Below are 21,871 nucleotides of genomic sequence, written 5' to 3'. Positions count from 1 at the left end.
CAACAACCATGGGTCAGACATAAAGGGATAAATCATTGTCCGATGTTTCTAAATTGGCAGTTTACTGTGGATTAGCACTGCATAGGAAGAGTGTGCGGTTTTGTTTCCTGGGGTCACAATGGATGCATGTTCAAAACTGCAAAGGAACTTGGACGTATCACTGCAGTTTTTTCATGCTGTTTTCTACTGGATTTATGATTCACTTTGCATCGCCATTGTTTTAGACCACAGCTAGTCCAATCCCAAAAAGAGAAGATGAGCCCCAAAGACTGAGGCTTTAAACTAAGAGGACTCCATATCAATCCTAATAATAATCCAGGTACATCCAGTCCAATCCTAATCTTCTACACCAAGGAAGCACAATGATACAGTCGGTTGGTGCTGCATCGTCAAAGAAAAAACAAAAAAAAAGATGAAGAAGCAATAGAGAAACAATGAAGAAGAGGGGCAGGTTGTGACATTTATTGAATTGGTGACAATAAAAAACGTTTTTAATCATGTGAATCTGCAGCCGAACTCAGGTGGTCTGTATTTTTTATGTCTGTCTGGAATGCACGACTTGAGTTCCATGAGCAACAGACTTTATTCAATACGATGTTTCTCTCTGGATTATTCAGTGAAAAACATACTGAAAACTGTCATGTTCCTGTCCACCTCCATGATGTGTTATGTGTTGTTTGTTTCCGTGTTTCCACTTTGCTTAAATACGTTTGTTCACATTAAATTCGATATTTTTTTGAAGGCGCCTTCAGAAAAAAATTAGATATTTCTCTGAAGGCGTCATTTATGTTGTGTCGGAGCGTCACGCTCGCCTACATGTCGCAGAAACCTTATGAATGATCGTACAAATGGGTGGCCTGACTGTAAAGCAACCATTTCTGGCTGTCCCCCATCACCCCATTTGGGCTCAAACACAAATACAAAAAAAATGATGAAAGGATTAATGAATAGCTGTGGCCCAAGTGGTCTATTTGGAAAGTTGTTTTTTTTTTTGTTTTAAATCCTACCAACTTAGAGAGGATTGCTGGAGACTTATGAACATATGACCTTGGATGCTCTGACCTTGGTTGAGTGAGTTCCCGCCCCTCTGCTGAACTAATGTATTACTTTATGCGTCCGGAAAGCGAACACTATCCGACTTTTGAATTAGATTTTTTGAGTCCATTCATGGCAAATCGTCTCATCCACAGTGACCTCAAACATCCTCAGCATTCTTTGTTCATGATGCAGCAAAAGGACTCTTTCTTTTTTTTGTGTTAAAACTAGGTTCTGGTGGGCACCTGGTTCAGACGTTGCCTTTCCAAAAGATGGTACATGGATTACCCCCCCGTCCAACTCTGAAGCTGCTCGATAAACCAGTCATTTGAAAGTCGTAGCAGCTTCTTGCTTTGATGAATGAAACTATAGACTGCGAAGCCAGTCAATGTTCCATCGATAGATAAAAACAACAAAGAAAACAGTTTAACCTTTTCCTGTTCTATTTTCAGGATATTTGACAGTTACCATTGAGCCGCTGCCTCCTGTTGTTGTGGGAGAGACCGTTACCCTCAAGTGTAACTTCAAAACAGATGGAAGGCTCAGAGAAATCGTTTGGTACAGGGTGAGTAGACTATTTATATTTTCACGCTTTGAGGCAATTGCTTTGTTTGGAGTTGCGTTTGATGTTGCCGCATCAGAGCGTTCTATCTGTTAATAGCTGCTCAGAGTTCTTAAATAAAAATTTGGTACATGCAAAAACGCACCTTTTTCATATATATATATATATATATATATATATATATATATATATATATATATATATAAAATGAAATGGAAATTTCCCTCCATTACGTGTTTTTAGTGTTTCATATTTGACTACATTCCTCAGGTTTCTGTTGCAACATATCTGCTTTTAAAAAAGGAAACAATATGATGTGAATGTGATGTGAATACAGCACTGCTAGCAAGTTAGAAAATGACATCTTTTTAACACCATAAATGTGTCTCAGGAAATGAACCCAATTCTTTTGAAGCACTCTTGGCTGCTTTCTATCACAGATGTTCGACATTCAAGAAAGTTTTTATGCCCGTATGAATGTTTTTCTTTTATTAAATGAATATAAAAGTCTTCCTTTGACTCCTTCCAAGACATTCAACACGGAAGAACTTGACAGTCCTCCTCTCAAGGTTTTCCACTTGCTGCGCACTTTAAAAACAACTTAACATGCCGAGCAAAATTGGTACATCATCAGTTTTAATGCAGGAGAGGTGGTGATGGTCCCAGTGGGAGTTTGACGGGCCCCATTCTGTCATCAGGCAGGATGCTGAGATTCTGGCCAGCTGTACAGGAAGCAACGTTGGTTTTGGGAAAATAGGATTTCTCAAGCCACTGGTCATCGTCATTATTCCTTCACAGCTGGTGTCTCCGGAGTTATTAAAATCCCACTTGGTTTACTTGTCTGCCTAACTGCCGCTGATAATTAAATCGCTGTGTATGGAAAATAATTAAATTTGTGTGTGTGCAAGACTTCATTTGATCCATGAAGCAGCCATACTTCTGGCCGCGGGTGAACGATAACATTCATTTACTTCACATTAAGCCATTTACTGTCCGGCTAGTTAAAAGCCTGAGCAGATGTTGATGTTATTCCTGTTCTAGTCAGAAGTTCTTCCGTCGTCTCAGATTTCGAAGAGCGGATGACACGTAAATTAAAATGAGAGGGTGAAATTGCTGAATTAATTTACGCATTAATGTCAATAACGTCAAGCATTTAATCTTAGGGAATATCTTGCTTACACTTTTTGATCTTGTAACTTTCAAAAATCCTGCACCAAGCTTTAATAGGAGAATTTTCGTACTGATGAAGCCTCAAAAGGAGTGACTGCAACTAGTATATATATTTACAAAAAAACAACTTTCACTCATGGCCTTTTCATATCCACTTAATCTACCATTATTACTTCATATTTCTACTGAAAAAAGTACGGTAAATCTCTTTCCCTTAGCTCCACAGATTATTTTAATGGCTGTGAAGTTGCGGTATTTATGTTGTTCACGTGCCGTCTTGTTGGAGTCTTTCTGATACCAAACTGAGACTCTGCAAATGAGGGTTTCCGACAAGTAAAAACTAGCCTGGCGGCTTACATGAGAGCCGCCACGCCATCAGAAAACTGATCTATTTCCAACGATGAAATCTCACGTGATCTATGCGCTGATCAATTGCTGCTGTCTGTATCAATGGTTGAAAATAAACGTCATCCACTGCAGACCTGAAATCCAACTTATGGTCAGTGTGATGGAAGTGGTTTAGCAATGTCTGCTGCAGAGCTGGAATTGAAATGATATGACATGAACACGGATTCCAATAAGGACTGGAAAGCCTTGTGGTCAAAGCACAGCGCTCTAACTCCAGTGATTTTCTTGAAATACTCACATTAAAGTAGATTTGTATTAGTGATTTGAGTGTGTGCTGTGCCTTACAAGTCTAGTTTTCCCATTTCTGTTCAAGCACGACACGAGACCATTAGAGAAACCAGTTCCCCATAGAAATCAACGGGGCATTTTCTTCCTTTATTTTTCTTTTAGTAGTCGAAATTCCGAACATAATATCAGGCAATGAAATCTTCTCAAACAAAAATGTATCAACACAGAGATAGATGCCGTTCATCTAATGCATGTAAATCATAACTGAGTTATGCCTGACAAGAACAAAAACTAAATGTGTCAGCGAGACGACATGACTCGCGTTCGTTCTCGACATAGTGTCTGTCAGCCATGTGAGTGGAGCTTTCTCCTGCCACGATCAGCGCAGTGCAGCCGTGTCCAATTAAAGTGAGAGCTGGATTATAAACACAGGTGAGTATCAGTCAATATAATGAAATGGGCAAAAGTGGGCTGGAGGTTGTGATGGAAAGAGGAGCAGGGAGTCTGCTCACAGTCCTGACAGGCAAGCGCTAAATTAAGGAAGTGTCTAGGTAAAGACTCCTGGTGAGCTGGAGGATCCCGGAAGAGTTATGTTGGCAGAGATGGAGAGAGTCTGTGATGGAGCGAGTGAAGAGAGAGCAGGCGAAGAGCAGCAGTTGATCCAGTCATTAAAATTAAGCAGAGTGCCGAGCCTTGCTCAACAGGTAACAGACAACTGCATGCACAACGGATGAAGCTGAACAGTGAACCTTCTGCTTTTTACGGCTGCAAGCTCAGTGGCACTGGATTCTCAAGGAAAAAGCCTCAGGACATTTCTTGCCCTCCTATTCCTCTGTAGTGTAGTCTCCTCGGGCCTCATCTATCAACTGTTACCTACCAGTGGTACCTCGGTTTTCGAACGTCCCGGAGTTCGAACAAAAATTTTGAGATTTTTTTGCTTCGGATTTCGAACGTAAATCCAGAACTCGAACGCCCCCGAAAGAAGCCAGAAAAAACGTAACGTGCGCGGACCGATCAGCTGACCCACGACGCGCTTTGTTATTGTGTATAACGCAGCCTCTGTATGTAGACGTGTCCGTTAGCTACATTTACTGACTGTTTTTTCTTCATATTGAGGTGTAAAACCTTTCCTGTCTCCGCAGTGGACCGTGGTAGAGTGTCACAGGGGAGGTGCTCGCTTTCCACACCTCCACTCCAGGGTTTGATGTCCTGTTGTGGGCTGGAGCTGGGACAGGGATGAGGCGAGTCTGGGACAGAGCGTGACTTGGTTTATGACTTTGTCACAGCCAAACTGCACAGAAGCGCACATTCAGAGCTGGACACGCACCGGGCACCTCTTCACTTCTGGAGAGACGTCACTCACTCGGCAACCCCTCCCACATGCAGCGGCCACACACATAGAGGAACAGCTCAGCTGCAGCAGACACTCTACATTCACTCCTACAAAAGACTATTTTAAGGCTTGGAACACATTATTTCTTTTTCCATTCATTGTAATGGGAGAAATGGATACGGATTATGGTCGAGAACCACTGTTCCTGGTCCCTGTACTACTGTATATGCCTTTTAACATAGCTGGTTGAGTGAAAAAAAAAATATTGGGGGTAACCAAATTCAAATGAAGCTTCTTGGCACAGTGTGGCGCAGAAATCATCAAATTTCAGGTGCATGCTGTGGCATGGAAGAGAAGATAGCAACCCAAATACCTATAAATGTCAGTTTTGCATAATACGGGACCTTTAAACATCAAGCATCACTCTGGAATATGGCACCGTTCTCTATTACCATGCAGGCATTTGAACTTTATTTGTGAGGAAAGAAAATGCAATTCTCCGTCATCATTGCACAATCCATAACCTTGTGTTCTGGTAGCAATTTTGCCAACACACACACAAAAACCAAAGAAACAATTTGCCACAAAATAAATCTGTCTCGCTCAATTCTTTTTAGCCTCAAATTGGTGACTGTCATCATCTGCAAACTGATTGTCACAGGGCCATTTGACTTGATGTCAAATACATGACACTTTGGATCGATGACACTCCTCCATTAAAGAAGTCTCAGCTTTAAACACTTGGCTTGTGTGTATTTTCACTGTCTGAAAAGACTAAAGTTATCCATTAGGATGCATTTAGAAACTCCTTCTGAAGCATTAACTCAGCACTCCGAGGTCAACGCTGTTACATTAAGAACTTGCGGTGCCTCGAAAAGTCTCCCCTGGGTGCGCTGCTGAATCTCTGAAAGTTTCAACACAAGTTCGGTTGAAGAGAGAAGACGATTCTGCGCACGATGATCACTGAACACTGTACACTGCTGGACTTAATGAGGAGCAAAGGCATGCAGCTGGAATTTATGAATATAATTTCTTGTGTTACACAGACACCAGACACCCGCCGGAGAAAATACTGTATAATTTTGCTGCTAACCTTCCTCTTCTAGTCCTCTTAGATTTGCAAGGTGTGAACACGTTCTGACTCAGAGTTAATCTTGATATTACATGAGCTGACTGCAGCTCTTAGTGTCTTTGCGGGAGTTCTTACATCTAAATGAACGCACACTTGAAGTACTGGTATTATCTTAGCGGCACAGAAGGCTGGTATATGTGGACTTAAGTGTTCGCCAGCTGTGTTTGGACACAAGCCAGCTGCCTTCTTTGCTTCGAGAATATGCTGTTCATATTTGGAAGTAGGGTAGCATCTCTGCGAATAAACCACTGACCCAGCAGACTCTTACTGTGGGAATGTATTACTGGATAATACCAAGACACTTGATGCCCACACAAGTTCTGGTCTAATACTTCCAGCTTCTATGACGCCTCTGGTGGTGTTTCTCAGATTTATATTTTGGCCCACATTTTGACAAATCCCATTAAATCTGCTCAGGGTGTCAAAGCACAATATAACAGCTATGTAAATGACTTATCTCTTGTCACAGTGTGTCAGAAAGTGAGGGAGGGAACTTCACCTGAGGGCACTGTGACGCCGGATTTACTGTTGACTTTTTGCAGCTGCTCATTTCCTGAAAGTGCAACGGGAAATATTTGTTACCAGCTCATGGCTTTTTTTGCCCCCCATTTTTAAAAAAAAATAATCCTGCTTCTTCACAGTGAACAGACACAGGCGGCAACAAACACTCACAATTCGACTTTTAAAATCTTCAAGACAGGGTTGCCAGGGAAACAGAACTCTGTACCAACAGAAGAGTGCTCACTATCTGTGTTCCTGCAGCTCGCTCCTGTGGGGGTTTTCAGTTTCTAAGTTTCTGCTGCTGTATCCCCATGTGGTGTTGTAGGAGGTAAAATATTCTGCAATGTTTTTGGGTGTGATTGCTGACATTTTTCTTTTTAAGCAAAGTTTAAAAAGTTGTTAACCCCGAGGTAATTATTTTCACTTTTTTGGTGATATATATTTTTTATCTGGCTTATAAATTATATACACAACCCTGCTTTCCGAGAGCTGTCCTTTACTCTAAGTAGTGATGTGTGGTGTCAGTGGCTACTCTCAGATGCACAACTCTCTCGCGAAGCTGTAGAGAGGAGTTGGAGGAGAAGCTGGAGTGATGGAGATATGAGTTGGAATGAAGGTCAGTCAAAGCCGGGCAGATGAACAAGAGGGGCGAAGGAGGTTGTGAAGACAGTTCAGTCATTTGGGACCAGCCATCCGGAGTGCTTGAGTGGAGGTAAAGAAAATGCACTTGGTTTGTTGGTTGAAAAATTGACATTTTGAAAAGAGTCTTTCAAAAAACAAAAACAATATGAACAATATGAACCTTACCTTGTAATAGTACTATGCTTGTATATCTTCACACTCGTAAAAAAATTGCAAAACCTATTGAAAAAAAAAGTGCATTATCTGCATTACTGTTTTATTATTATTATTATTGTTTTTTATTTTTCGTAAATTGACCTCATGATTTCTTTAGCAGAGGTTTCGACTGCCCTCAATGACAGAACAAGTCGGCTTTATAAAAACCCACAAGAGCCGTGTGAGGTATAATGATAATTTTGAAGTCAGTAGCCCAAGTTATTACCATGCATCCTATTTAAACACAATTTGTACTTTACTATCACATTTTTTTACAATGCACTCCGGGGCTATTAGACTGGTGTTTCTTATTGTGGAGAGATCTCACGTGTACAGTCTCACTTGTCTCATTAAATCCAAAACAAGAGTCACTGTTGAGTAAAGAGCCAATGAATGTACTGCAGCTCATCGTAAAAGCAACTAGAGGACCGTCCTTCCTCCAGTGGGGACAGCTTTGACTCCAGTCTTAAATTGTTTCACTTAGATTTTCTCTGACTGCATCATTTTATGCTGCTGCGGAATGTGCTCTGCCTCTTTAAACGGCGGCATAAACCTCATCTTTTCTCATAAGCCGGCTGGTCTATGCCGAATATGGTGCCCTTAGGGAGTTGCGGATAAGGCGATATGGATCGCTGCACCACGACCTTCCCCTTTGAGGATGTCACCCAGGCAAATAGGCAGCCTGTAATACACAGAATGATAATTGTACACATCTTGTCAGCAAACTTGGGCACCTTTTTATGCACAAATGCTAATAGCGACTGAGGCACAGTTCCATTCCCGCCTGAGAGGGATGCAAATGGCTGAAGCTGCAACGACACTGGGATGTTTTCTTTCTCAGCTGCATAGGGTGAATAATGACTCCTCCTTGTTGGCGTCTCCAACTAAAGTAAGCCGTCAAAGAAACACTGGCGAATTCGCTTTGTACTTCACCACAGAGAGAAAAAGAAATACTTCAATTATGAATTGTGTTTCGTCTTCAACGTGTGCAGAATATTAGAATGTATTGGAGTCTGTATTTATCTCCAAATCTCCATCTGTGCTCTACATTTTTTTTTTTTTTTGGGCGCTTGTGTAATCTTCCAAAAAGATTAAGACTGGATTTTTGAAATCCATTTTCAGCATCACACCAGTCAAACAAGAAACCGATTGCTTAGCGATTAGAATCAAGTCTTTTTTTTTGTGAAGTTTTCATGAGAGAGTTTTTCTTGGAATGGGGCTCTTGGCAGTCGCCCTCAGTCGTAGGCTGGCTTGAGAATCAGGGAGTTCATTCCTCTATCTAAAAAAAAAAAAGCAGGATAGCTGAGAAGTAACTGTTTTAAATTGCAAGTTCCTATTAGACTCGTCTTTTATGTTTATTTATGTCTCCCATTGAACGTTTTCTTCAGTGGATTATTCATCAGAGGATTATTGACTTTGTTTAGGGCTAAACAATAAATGAAAAAATAAAGAAATAAAAGACAGAAAGAAAGCCTGGAGTCCTCAATGGTCTCTGTGATTGCATGTATGATTGATGTGTGAATGCAGCTGAACAAAACATTAGCAGCCTGTGATGTAACGCTTGCGTGGGAGCTTGCTAGACAGAACATATCTTTTATCATTAGATTCATGCTCAAGGGCGTTGAAGAAACAGCAGCAACCAAAGAAGAAAAAAAAATGTGTATTGACAAAGTTATGAATTAATCAAAATTTCCATTTCAATTTATTTCAACAGTTTCTCTGCCTTTCCTTGGACAAAAACTTTTTATTGCTATTTATTTAAGGCTCTATATGTGAAGCTTCCTGTGGATGATGTTAGTTTTAGGGAACAGTTTTCTTCAGATGGTTATATAGTTTTTTTTTTGGTTTTTTTTTTTAAAGAAAGAAAGCATTCGATCAGTTGCTCTGTGATTGTTTTCTGCTGAGCCAAACAAGGTGCTGACCCCACTGAGAAGTGCCAGCCAAGGTCAGGCCTGAGTCCAAAATCTGTTACAGCTTCATTCTTACTGGTCAAACAGTAACCATGTTTCCCGCTTCAAGTGTTATCTATCATTTTATCGCATTATAGATTAGATTATACTCCCTTTATTCTATCCACAATGGACGTTTTTATGGAGGTATGATAACACTGTGATGATCTGTGTTTTGACTCTGGTGCCCAAACATTGCGTGAACTGCTTTCTTTATAACCTCGTGGGCACGATCTGCTGTCTGGCTGTTGTGGTCTAAGAACACAGCCTCCTTAGCGCTCATCTGCGCTCTCAGCAGTTGATATCCATTGCTTCCGCCTCCACTTTGCGCAGTGACTTGCCCACATAATCGACTGCAATCGACTATTACATTTGTCACCGGTTGTTTCATGTGTCGACGAGTCGCGATGCTATCGGTGTCGTTCCATTAAGAAAGTCAGTAAGTAAGGTGAGTGGTGGAGGCTGAAGTCAGGAGGAGGACATTTCCCAATGTCAACGCAACAACTGCTGAACATCCCTGTCAAAACAAAATATTGAGCATTTAAAATGTTCAGATTGACAACAGCATTTAACACGACGCAACAAGTCGACTAATGGTTAAGATAAACAGTGACTAGTGGACTATCGAAGTACCGTAAATTCTGTAGTACAGATTCCAAGTGCAAACAGATCCAATACAATCATTGAAATTCATAAAAAAAAACTTTGGATTATATTAGAGAAAAAAAAAATTTTGTTCATAAAAAAAAAAAAAAGACATTTCCTGCAGGATATTTAAATACAGTGATACAGTTGATTTTCAAACGTCCCAGACTTCGAACAAAAATTTCTGGATTTTTTTGCTTCTGATTTCGAACAAAAGTCCAGAACTCGAACAGAAAATACATACCGTGCGCGGAGCGATCAGCTGACCCACGACGCGCTTTGTTATTGTGTATAATGCAGCCTCTGTATGCAGACGTGTCCCGTTAGCTACATTTACTGACTGTTTTTTCTTCATATTGAGGTGGAAAACCTTTCCTGTCTCCGCACTGGACCGTGGTAGAGTGTCACAGGGGAGGTGCTCGCTCTCCACACCTCCGAGGCTGGAGCGCTCACTCCAGGGTTTGATGTCCTGTTGTGGGCTGGAGCTGGGACAGGGATGAGGCGAGTCTGGGACAGAGCGTGACTTGGTTTATGACTTTGTCACAGCCAAACTGCACAGAAGCGCACATTCAGAGCTGGACACGCACCGGGCACCTCTTCACTTCTGGAGAGACGTCACTCACTCGGCAACCCCTCCCACATGCAGCGGCCACACACATAGAGGAACGGATTGTGGTCGAAAACCGAGTTACCACTGTACATGATTAAAATCTGATTCAGCATTGCTTTGAACAGGGCTTACAGCTCAACCCAAAAGTCTCCCTCTCTGTCAGTCTGTCTTAATCATTTCCACCGCCTTTTAACAGAACTAATGCAGCAGTGTGTAATGAGAGTGAAGTTCATGGAGTTCAGTTCCAAGTGACCTCGTCACCATCAGGCCCATTAGCCGGAACCTGGTTCACTTACAACAAGGCCTGTTCTGCAGCCCAGGGAAAAAGAAAAAGGAAAAAAAAAAAAAAACAATGAATGAAAGGCCTCTCTTTTCCCTTGTGGGTTTCATGCTCATTGCGAGAGATAAGTTCGGTAATAGATTTTTGGTGGTGTAAAATGAGAAGCTGACCTCCAGGGCCCAGACACTCAAAGACATCAGAGGAGCTAGACGACACTCTCCCAGTGGGGCTAAAGGATATTCATCCAGGACATCAGCCTCACTGTTGGTGTGAGTCATGCTCTCTGCAATGACAAGGTAATTATCATCCGAGAGCCACTAAGGATGCTGGTGTCAAGATTGCATCTATGTAATCAAGTTTTCCCACAATTGGCACTTGCTTTTTCAATATTTGTCTCACTGCCGAGTTGTAAATCATGTCAGTATTTTTGCCTACAGGAAAATAGATTCATACCTCTGTCGGTGAAGGCCGACAGTGTTAGCAGGTCTACATTCTTCATGCTTTCATGTTTCAAGAGTTTTCAATGGATTGCATTGGTTTTACACACACACACACACATATATATATATATATATATATATATATATATATATATATATATAATAACACTATAATACGACTGTCCTGAATGCACTGAGAGCTGCCAAGAACGGCAGTCCATGTTTGCTTCAAGAAGATGAGCGTTTTTTTTCTTGTATTTATGTTCATAAGCTGTGATCTGTTCTTCAAGTTTTTGTGGTCAATATCACATTTAACATGATGTTTGAAGTGTCTGTGGCCAGTTTCAATATCTTCATCTGTCATGTTAAGGTTTGTGTATAATAATTGCTCCTTGAAGCAATGCTACTGTACTGTATTATATTGTATCCTTTTAGGCCTAATTATGGAAAAAAAGATAAAATATATGAAATACATAATACAATAAATAAATATATGAAATATAGATAGATATGAAATAGAATAATGCGTTTATTTCTGACCTGCGATCACACTGGTGCGTTAAATTTCAATTCAAACAGAACAAAAATATAGCGTGACACTATCATAATAGAATATGACGTATCACATTTATACTATAGTCAGGATCCCTTTTTGTAGTATTGAGCTGGTACAGAGTCATTAAACTTGTTCCGTCTTGGCAGTAGTCGGCCGGTCCAACTTGCGAAAAATCCTCAGCTATTCTCAATGAAGCAAAGTACTTTATTATGTAGTGACGGGTAGATGATGCATCATGAAACAGTATTGCAGGGTAGATGAAACAGTGTCCTCATTTTCAGCCACTAGATGGCGCCCTTGCTTTCATTTTACAGCAGACAGTGCCACCTAGTGGCCTCTGAAAACACTCATTCATGGAGCCTCATCCAGCCATCACCGTTATTAAGAATCGATGAAGATTTTTATTTCAATTTCTTTCATTTGAATAAGGATTAACGCCCTGCATGCCACTGGACATTGAGAAAGAGCAACCAGGTGCATCCTCAGAACCCTGGTTCGCCCAATTGTCCCAAAGTGTCCCTTTTTTTGCGACATGAAAGGTGGCTTATCTCGCTAGTGCTAGAGAGCGTTACATACAGCAGTCACCCATGGTAGATTCCTTCCTACCCGTCACTATATATATATATATATATATATATATATATATATATATATATATATATATATAGAGGGAGAGAGAGAGAGAGGCAGTTAGACTTACTAGTTGTTCGATCTCTGAATTGAATTTTAGATATTGTATTACGAAGATATAAAAGATATACAGTGTTGAGTGGAGGATTTATTTCGCCTTACCCAAGGAGTGTTGTCCTGATATTCCCTGACTGTAGCTACCCCTGTTATTTAAGATATAGAATGCAGAAAAGTGCTGCTTAAATGAACGAATCCGCAAACTGTTTCTATAATTCGCCTTCATTAACTTGGAGGAATAGCTACTGGCTTTTAATCTTCCCTTTTTGCCCGCAGAAGCTGTAGATGCCCACAGCTTTGTAGCATCCTGCTTTGATCCAAACGTTTAGGATAACAGGCCAACAGAGGAATCTGGGCACTTTAGGTATTCACAGCCTCTGATTCCCCCGCTGACCTCAGCAGATCTGCAGAACCAAATCAATCCTGTCAGCCTTTATAAGTCACAGAATGTGAGTGGTCCCACTCCAGATCCACACTATCGGCACTTGGATAATCTTCCTTTTAGCGGTGCTCGTACCAAGATGCTAATTGCCATTGATGCTGAGCGTTTGTAATTCATAAAATATCACGGCAAGTTCTCCGTAATCGCTTTCTAAATGATCGGCGATAAATCATTGATACGGTGGTGTAAATGACAACCAGCCGCCTTGAAATAATGTGCTCTCATTGTACTCATGTCGTGCGAGGACCTTCCAAAAATCGACGGGGAAGGATTTCACCATCGCTGACTTTGAACGATCCGTCAAAATAAATAGGGCGACATTCCATCTCAAGCCTTTTCCAGTCTTCAGAGTCAGTTCATTGAGGAACGCAAAATAAAGCAACAGCCTGCGAAGTACCTTAGAAATATAAAAGGCTATTCTTCCAAACTGTAACTAACTGTAACTCTCTTGCAGATTGTCATGGTGTCAATTTCCAGGTTTGTTCATGACAAGTATTCGATATCTTCTTAGTTCGACCTGTGAATAATGATGATGCATTATAGAACAAACGTTCATATGGAGAAAGCTGTTGTACTTGAGAAACTTGAAGCTCTTCACGGAGACTGATCCTTCACCAATTTCTTTTTGCTTTAGTTATACCTTTTTTGTATGGATAAGGATGAAAGTCTGACAAACCTTTTGCCTCTTCTTGTTTTGCTGAACCCCCTTACTCAGTTGACAAAAAGGTTGGTTGTCATATGCATCTAAAATTAAGATTATGACCTTGCTACCCAACAAATTTCCACTCCTCTACTATATTGGTACTTACTAAAACCAAAGTGCCTGTGCAACTGACTCACATGTACCAAGTAATGCATTATTTTTCCTGGTGCAACTAATATTGAGGTAATGTCTGACGTGCTCACAACACGCTCAGATCTGCCACAGCCTCCAAATCAATGAGTCGCTCTAGCTTTATTTTTTTTCATGAGAAAGAACCCCGTGGAATCATCCACGCCAGCTTATGCATTTCGACATGGCCAGTATGTTTCCGCGATTCACTGACTTAGCACGCACAAATTGAGGAGACAGCTAAGGGTCATGCGTAGCCATCAGTGAGGCCTTTTGTGGGCATCAGTGTCACCTCCTATATGTACTACTTTATAACAAACAGAATGCATGATTTGTCTTGTCACTGAATGACTCACAAAATATGAGCCAGTGGAAAGCGAATTGGTGACTCACAATGCTAAGTTTATAGTTTAGCTGTCATAGGAAAACTAAAGAAAACTAGGATTGTGACTGCCAAACATGAAGGAGGAAAAACACTACCATCAAAATTAGTATTAAAGAGGCAGGTCAACATTTTTTTGGAAATATGTTCAGAACACTCCAAAAGTTTGGACACATCTCTCATTCAATGTGGTTTTTTTTATTTCCTATGAACTATTTACATTGAAGATTCTCACTGAAGGCATCAATATATGAGTGAGCACACCTATGTAGTAAACAAAGAAGTGTGTACTTACTCAAAACATCTTTCAATTTTACGTTCTTTAAAACAACGGTCCATTCGCTCACTCTTGACATTCACGCAATGAGCTTCATGATGTAGTGACCTGATAAGGTTTTTCAGTAGGTGACTCCATCATGAAGCGCATTAAGAAGGCCAAAGGTTTGCAGTGCTGCCAACTAAGTGAAAGTTGGCTACTTTGAGTCGTCTAAAATATTAAAAGATATTTACAGTTATTCACACCATTTTTTCTCTTGTCTTCAGTTTGTATCTAGAAGGAAGAAAGTTGTAAAAATGAAGAAAAAACACTGAATCAGAAGGACTCTCCAAACATTTGGCATGTACTGTATATTTGAATGAAATTTGAAGTTGGTACAAACGAAGATATTTGATACACAGTACCAGGGTTCAAAAGTTGACGAAACTAAAAGCCCTCCCCAAAAAACTTTTCATAAACAAATATAGAGAACATTTGTGTGTGTGTTGGTGTGTGTGTGTGTATGTGTGTGTGAGCACACAGCAGAAAGATCACGGGATCAGATTTACAGAGCTGTAGCTGTAGAGCTGCTTTCAACATGTTAAGTCTACAAATGTATGATGATGTTTTCTAAGTTACTTTTTTTTGCCAGAGGACTTCACTTCAGACAAATGAAAGTTCCTCCTGAAAAGCCACTTCACTTGTAATAACTGTGTTTGTCTTTGTTTCGCTCATGAATGATATATTCACATTCACAACCTCACAATGTTTCATGCAACCAATAACACACTTGAATGATCAAATAATTCTGTTTACCGTGAACTTGAGCATGAAAATCCAAGAACAAAATTAAAAAACAAAAAATCAAAATCCCTCCCATGAAAGGACTACTGCACTGTTGGGAGGTACAGGGGTTGGACAAAATAATGGAAACAATATTGCATTTGTCATTTCATATGTGATCCTAGCAATTTATTTGTTTATTTTTTATGATATTGTTATCTGGTGGCTTGGGAAAGCCGATAATCGATATTGGGCCGATATTCTGGGCCAATATGAGATTTGGCTTTGGTATGAACAAAATGTAATTGAGGAGATATTCATTTGTTTGAAAACCTTCCATGGGAAAAAAAAATAGACAGTGTACATTCTCATTCATAATTGTTTATATATTTATTTTATTTATTTATTTTTATTGCTTAAGTTGAACAGTCAGTTGTGTACATGTAATGTAATTACATGTGTACAACATGTAATGCAGTCAGTGGCCTCAGATTAAAGGAGTTAAGTAGAAATGCAATGGCTGGCTATATTCTTAACACAAGAGTGCACAATCGGACAAATATGTGCGGGACTGATATAAAGAAGGTTGGTAGCGATGTGGACTGGTAAGTGAAAAATGGCCCAAAAACGGCCGATATGTTGGTCGACCTCTAGATGCTAGTGTCCACCTGAAGGAGTCCTGGTTTGGGACAGTGCATATACTACATAAGAGACGGTCTTGAATTTTCTTCCCTCTGTCTTGACACTTGTGTAGTCCGTAATTCATATGTTCTCACTCAGTTACCAGATCAGGCTGGAAGACGTGACCCGAGCAAAGACTGCTTTCCTATTTGCTTCTTAACCTGAACTACATTAGCGACCCACTAGGAACTGAGGCAGGCCGTTTTCGATCATTTAACATATCAGACCATCACGCGAGACAGCGGGTAATATGCTTGGTCTCCACGGCACCTTGCCAGGCCCCTGTTGACACGTGCACTCGGGGGGATTCTCAATTAAATACTGCGTGTTCTCATTTTCTTTGATGCATCCCTGACCAAACTAGCCTGACGTGTACACTCCAGCGTGAAATCGCTCACTGATGACTTTCCAGCGATGGATGGCGTGATTCGGATTTTTGATGCTGGGAGAAAACATGCAGCTGAAGAATTATATCACAGGACTGATGCGTATGCTCTCAGGTCCCGTGTCCACATGCTGAGGACACTACCTTCTTCCTGTCTGCACCATTCTACTTTGTTAATCTTGCAGCTACATATAGGGACACTGCCCACACTGCTGGACAGAAAATGGTATCCAGATTTAGAGAATGAATCCAGTTTACACACAATAAAACTATAAAATATCATATGACTTTGAATGTTAGTTTTCGTGGTAATATAGTAATACATGCCCCGTTTCTAATAGCATTTTATATTTATTTTAGGTATATTTTTATATTTATTTTAGGTATTTATTTATTGATTTGTTATTTTTTTGTGAATAAAACTTTCCTATTCAATGGAAATCTGTGATGTCATATTGCCCCTGTGTTAATTTCCATCTTGTATAAACAGAATGAATCTATATATATATATATATATATATATATATATATATATATATATAACTTTATTAATCCCTAGGGAAATTGTGTTTGTAACGTGCTCTGTACACAACATATCACAATAAATTAAAAAGATATAATTGTATGTTTTTCTTGCCACAGGAAGAAAGGAGCTCCTGTGGCACTCGGTCTTTGAGTTGGGTAGTCTCAGTCTCTTGGTCCATGTGCTTTTGTATATGCTTAAACGGTAAAATAATGATCATTTTCAATGGTGTACACATTGTCACGGCACCTTGAGTGGATGTTTTCAGAAATTATGCATCAATGTCGGCAACTACCGTAATTTCCGGACTATATACTATCAAAATAGCAAAGTGTGGCGCTGTACGATATTGAAAAAAATGGACATTGCAATTCATTTTTAATGATGGCATATATTGCGACATGAACATAAACTAACAGTAATTCCCACCTGATAACATGAGCAGTACCTTACCTTCTTCTACCGCATATCCGGGGTCGAGTCGCGGAGGCAGCATTCGGAGCAGGGAAGCCCAAACTTCCCGGTCCGCACAAACCTCCTCCAGCTCTTCCAATAAATATTCAGTAATGATATAATAATAAATCCATGCTTATTATATTATTGTTGTTATTAGTAGTAGTGGTTGTAGTAGTAGTTTTGAACAGCAAAGGACTCATGTTCATGCAACAGATCAAGTGTAGATTATTCAGGTTATATATGAGATGTATAACTTCAGACTGTTTCTGACATATTCTGTGACCCAAACAACTGCAGCCTGGGGGCACGTCACTTTCAAGTTGAAAAGTTGAAGTATTGAAAAGTTAGTATTGTGCACCGTTTGGTTGTTTTGTCACTGCACCATTATTATTATTCGTATTATTGTTGTTGTTGTGGCACAGCAGCGTGTCGGACCTTGCTTAACATAAAGAAAATGACAGCCGATTCATTTATTTTATTCTTGAGTGATGTGTTTAAACAAACACTGTATTCATGGTGCTCTAATGAATAATCCTAATGCTTTGAATTCAAAACATTTTACATTTGACTTGGTGCTGTCCAACGTCCTGACAGTGCAGATTAGGTATTTAAGATGTCTTGTTGTTTACTGGTCCAATTACAGTGTTCAAATAGGCACATAAAAGCAGGGGACACATAAAAACCTGACACAATTTATTGTGCGAGATAAATCTGTCAGCTGATTTCTTTATGCTTCCTGGGGAGGCTGTTAAGATATCTCCGAGGCAAGCCATTTCCACCCAGTATCAGGAAGATGCTCTGCATGCACGGCTCAAACAACTTCCAGAATAAATTGACTTGGGAGCAGTGACAGGGAGATAAACTGTGGTGTAAAGTAAGTGGGAGCTACTGATAAAGCACACAGAGACCTGAAGCTCTTTGGACATTTTCTTTCTGGGGATATAAAAAAATAAATAAATAAAATACACGATCTGATCAGTCACTGTTGCTGTACTCCTCTCTGGTGCTTTAAAAACTGTCAAAGCTTCATCTCCCTGGGTGTTTAACATGATGAACCATATTACTCATTTTACAGTGCACCTTGCAATTCTCAAAGTCACATGCAACATAGGAATCAACAGCAAAATGCAGATTATTTTGTTTATTATGACTTAACTATTGATGGTGTAAGGACCCGGAAATATAACAGAAATAAGACACTGAACTCATGTTGGCCGTAACAGCTTTTTTTAATGTTGATCAATGTCACCGAAGTAAGCATCAAACTGTCAGTGGAGTTCCTGCATACTTCCAGCTATGTCCCAGCTAAGTGCCCACTTGTGTGCCTCTTACCAACTTCTTGAGGTACAAGTTACGACCTGGCGCTTTCAAATAATAGACAGAGTTTTGTCTGATAAGAGGTATCTTCAAGAGACAACTTCATGTTGCCATCCAGCATTACAGCGGAATGGCTCAACCCAATTGCAGCTAGCTTATCATTGCCGAGGTCACGCTGCACCCAAGTGCATGCCGGCGACCATCCAAGGATCAGCTCATGTTGAATACTGCTTATTTTGCTTTGATGCTTTTCCTGGATCTACTTGCTTTAATTGCTTGAATTGAACAGGTTTCTTTTCCCCGAGCCAAGGACACTTAACATCAGTGTTCAAGCCTCTTCAACCTTCATTGAAACGGTGAAATCATTCAAGTCAGTCACCAAAATGACAGTTTGTTTATAGCTAAACAGAAACTTTACTGCGTTTACTGCACAATAAAACGTGCTTTCAGCCCCGCACTGGACCTTCAGGTACAGTGAATAGCCAGAGGAAAACATTATGGATATCTGCCTGAGACGAAGGAATTACAGTAATTCCTGGGCTATTAGCCACTACTGTTTTCTCGCGGTCTGAACCCTGTGGCCTACACAACGACGCAGCTAATATATGGATTTTTACAGGCGAAAGAGTGTCATTCTGCCAACATATTTCTTTATATAAATATTTTTGCCGGCGTGTTTGCAGTTCCGCCAAGTAGGCCAGTCTGCTGGAGGACCGGAGAGCAGCTGAGACTGGCCGTGGAGCCCGATTTTTTGCCAAGTTTGTTTCATGAATCAGTCTCGATGCTGACCCCATTTTCCAAACTAGTTTAGAAGTGATACTCATGCGTTTTTAAGCCAGGTGCACCACTGACCTTTCTACGGTGCAGACAGCACCACTGCACCTGCAGCTAACAGACCTCTTAAATTTAGAGGGTGCGGCTAATTCCGTTGTGCTCTGTAGTCCAGGATTTACGGTAACCATCCGTTGACTGGACAATGGAAGCTCAGACGAGTTATGATGTTAGCTGTGTTGTGATTTTGAACTTCAAAAACGTTGTAATCGGTGCCCTTGAAGTGACTTGTTTCTATTGTCAATTCGCCGTTGGATGTTATTGTGTCAATCGTTTGTGAACGTGGAAGCAAGACTTGGTTTCCCAAGAGTTCAAGGTTCTCGATGATCAAGATTTGTTTAGTTTTTAGTCATTTAACTACGTGCAGTTTTATCCTCTTTGCAGTTGTTCAAGTTGATTTTACATTGTACGCATTTGTCATCAGTAAATGAGCGTCACTGGGTAAATTCACTGAAGACAAAATGATTTCCTGAAGGACACAGGCATGTTCACAGCTGTCATAATGTAAAAACTAATGGGAGCTGAGTTGTGGCAGCAGAAGTGAGGAAGAAGGAGGAAGTGACAGATTAATATTTTCTCATCGCTGCCAGCTCTTTCCTCCTCATATTTTGAAATGTTTTTTTTTTTTTGCCAGTGTTGTTACAGCTTATCAAACAGCAACAAGACAAGTCAACTTCTGGCTGTGACACGGTGTCACCGTGACCGCACAGCATGTTGGTCATTGTTCCACGGCTTCTCATCCCAAACAGCACTCGGTTAAAAATATAAGCCTAACCCAAGAAGCAATGTGCTTTATTCTGGAGCATACAGGCCACAATATGAAGCAAATTGTACACAGAAAATACACTGGTGCTTAGACTGTCAGTGTCATCTCTTTTTAAGGTTAATAAAATTCCCTGGTTTGATGAAGTCAACCATGAAGAGAGATGCTGCTTTAACCTTCATAAACTCCATGCTGTGTTCTAATTTTCTGCACAGATTTCTGCTTTCAACCAGTTTCTGTCACAGTTTGCTCAGGTGATGAATGTTGGAATGGTCTGAAGATGTAAAAACCTTTATCATAATAAACTCACGGTTGCCATTTGCACCGCAAAACAAAAAGCTTTTCTAGTCTAGTTAAGCAGTGAGACAACAGCCATGCTCTGTTCCTCAGCACATTAGGTGATTTATGAGTTACTCAAAGAAAAACATTACTTATAAACTCATCGTGCACCAGCTGGCTGGTTGATGCGGTAGGGAAGAAAGACAGCTCGCTTGAGTTGCTAACATCAGCAGATATGTATTGTCCATCACTGAGCTTGTGTTTTGTCCATGACCATCTGTTTCTCCACAGGTGCAAAATCCATGAGCCGGAATGCTTTGAACAGAAATAGGGATTGATTCCTACACTCCAATAAGTGTCTGTACAAAAGATAGTGTTTTAGTTAATTGACTGTGCACACATTTTTTACACATGATTATTGTCCTACATGTATTTTATCTTACACGTTATTTGTGTTCCAAATATCAGTAGGTGGTACACACACATGTTCATATTTCTATGCTTTTGGACTTTTGGAGGTTTCTCAATGACGTATTGTTTTCCACTGCCTCTCCCCCTGAACATAACCACCCGAAACTAATGTCTCAACGCAACCAGAACTCTTAACCAAACTGAAACACAATCATAATGACCTTGTTATTTTGATGCTTTAACCCTCAAATGTAGGCTCAACCTTACACACTGGTGACACGAAGAAGATGTGCTGCAAGGAGTGAGTAAGAAGAAGTGGACGGGGGTTATCTGTTGGTTCTCAGCTTCTCAGAACGCCACAACTTTCACTCAAGATTTTACAATTGCCATCTGTCTGCCGCTTTGCCTTTTTACTTGCCCATTTTTGAAAGAAATAAATTGAAAACTAACCACTTAAACGGCAATGCCTTGTTTTGACAGCATGTTTGACTGTGTTTTAAACAAAATGCATTACATTTCCATGGAAATTTTGACCTTTCGTGATGACTGTACTTTAATTCCACTAGCCATAAATCTGTTTGACGCATCAAAAATTGTCTATTTGTCATCTATGTACCTTCATCTGTTCATGAGCAAGGGGCTCTCAGGTTACCCATAACAAAAGTGTTTGGAGACATCAATTGCACTCACATAGAACTGTTCAAGTGCCACAGGCATTGTTGTAGGATGTTTTCATATAATGTATAATATTTCCAAATTGTGATGACTTCGGACTGAAGAGCCCGTCATAGCTTTAAAATTACGTCTTGAACATAAATCAATGATCAGCTGTGCACCATATGACAACGTATACTGGACAGCTGCTGTTACGTCTGAGGATGGAAAGGAGCAGGATGAATAATAGTAGGAGAATATCTTAAAAATCATTGAAACATTCTCTCATTTGCACCTTTTACTCTTCCTAAGATTCATAGTAAATGAACCTGTTGTGATTTCGGAAGGATGGATGCAAGTACAGGAAGTGCTGGTCAACAGACGGCACGGGAGAATAAACAAGAAAATGGACAGACAAGTAACGATAACGAAAGACGCCAGAACCAGAACGCGGACCGGGAACAACACAGAGGGACTAAGGAAGAATTTGAAAACACAAGAGA

The 21,871-nt window shown here is 40.3% G+C and overlaps 1 protein-coding gene across 2 annotated transcripts in view; it reads left to right on the top strand.

Moving 5' to 3' along the window:
- Window positions 1-21,871, top strand: part of igsf21a (immunoglobin superfamily, member 21a) — a 212,102-nt gene that overhangs the window by 64,593 nt on the left and 125,638 nt on the right. For both annotated transcript variants that reach the window (XM_053867446.1, XM_053867447.1), the window contains exon 2: window positions 1,488-1,600. In XM_053867446.1, the coding sequence (XP_053723421.1) occupies window positions 1,488-1,600 (113 nt within the window). The remainder of the gene's footprint in view (window positions 1-1,487; window positions 1,601-21,871) is intronic.

The sequence above is a fragment of the Synchiropus splendidus genome, chromosome 6, assembly GCF_027744825.2.
Source record: "Synchiropus splendidus isolate RoL2022-P1 chromosome 6, RoL_Sspl_1.0, whole genome shotgun sequence".
Classification (NCBI taxonomy): Eukaryota; Metazoa; Chordata; class Actinopteri; order Syngnathiformes; family Callionymidae; genus Synchiropus; species Synchiropus splendidus.
The sequence above is the reverse complement of the archived record's forward strand: the minus strand, read 5'-3'. Positions and strand labels throughout refer to the sequence as shown.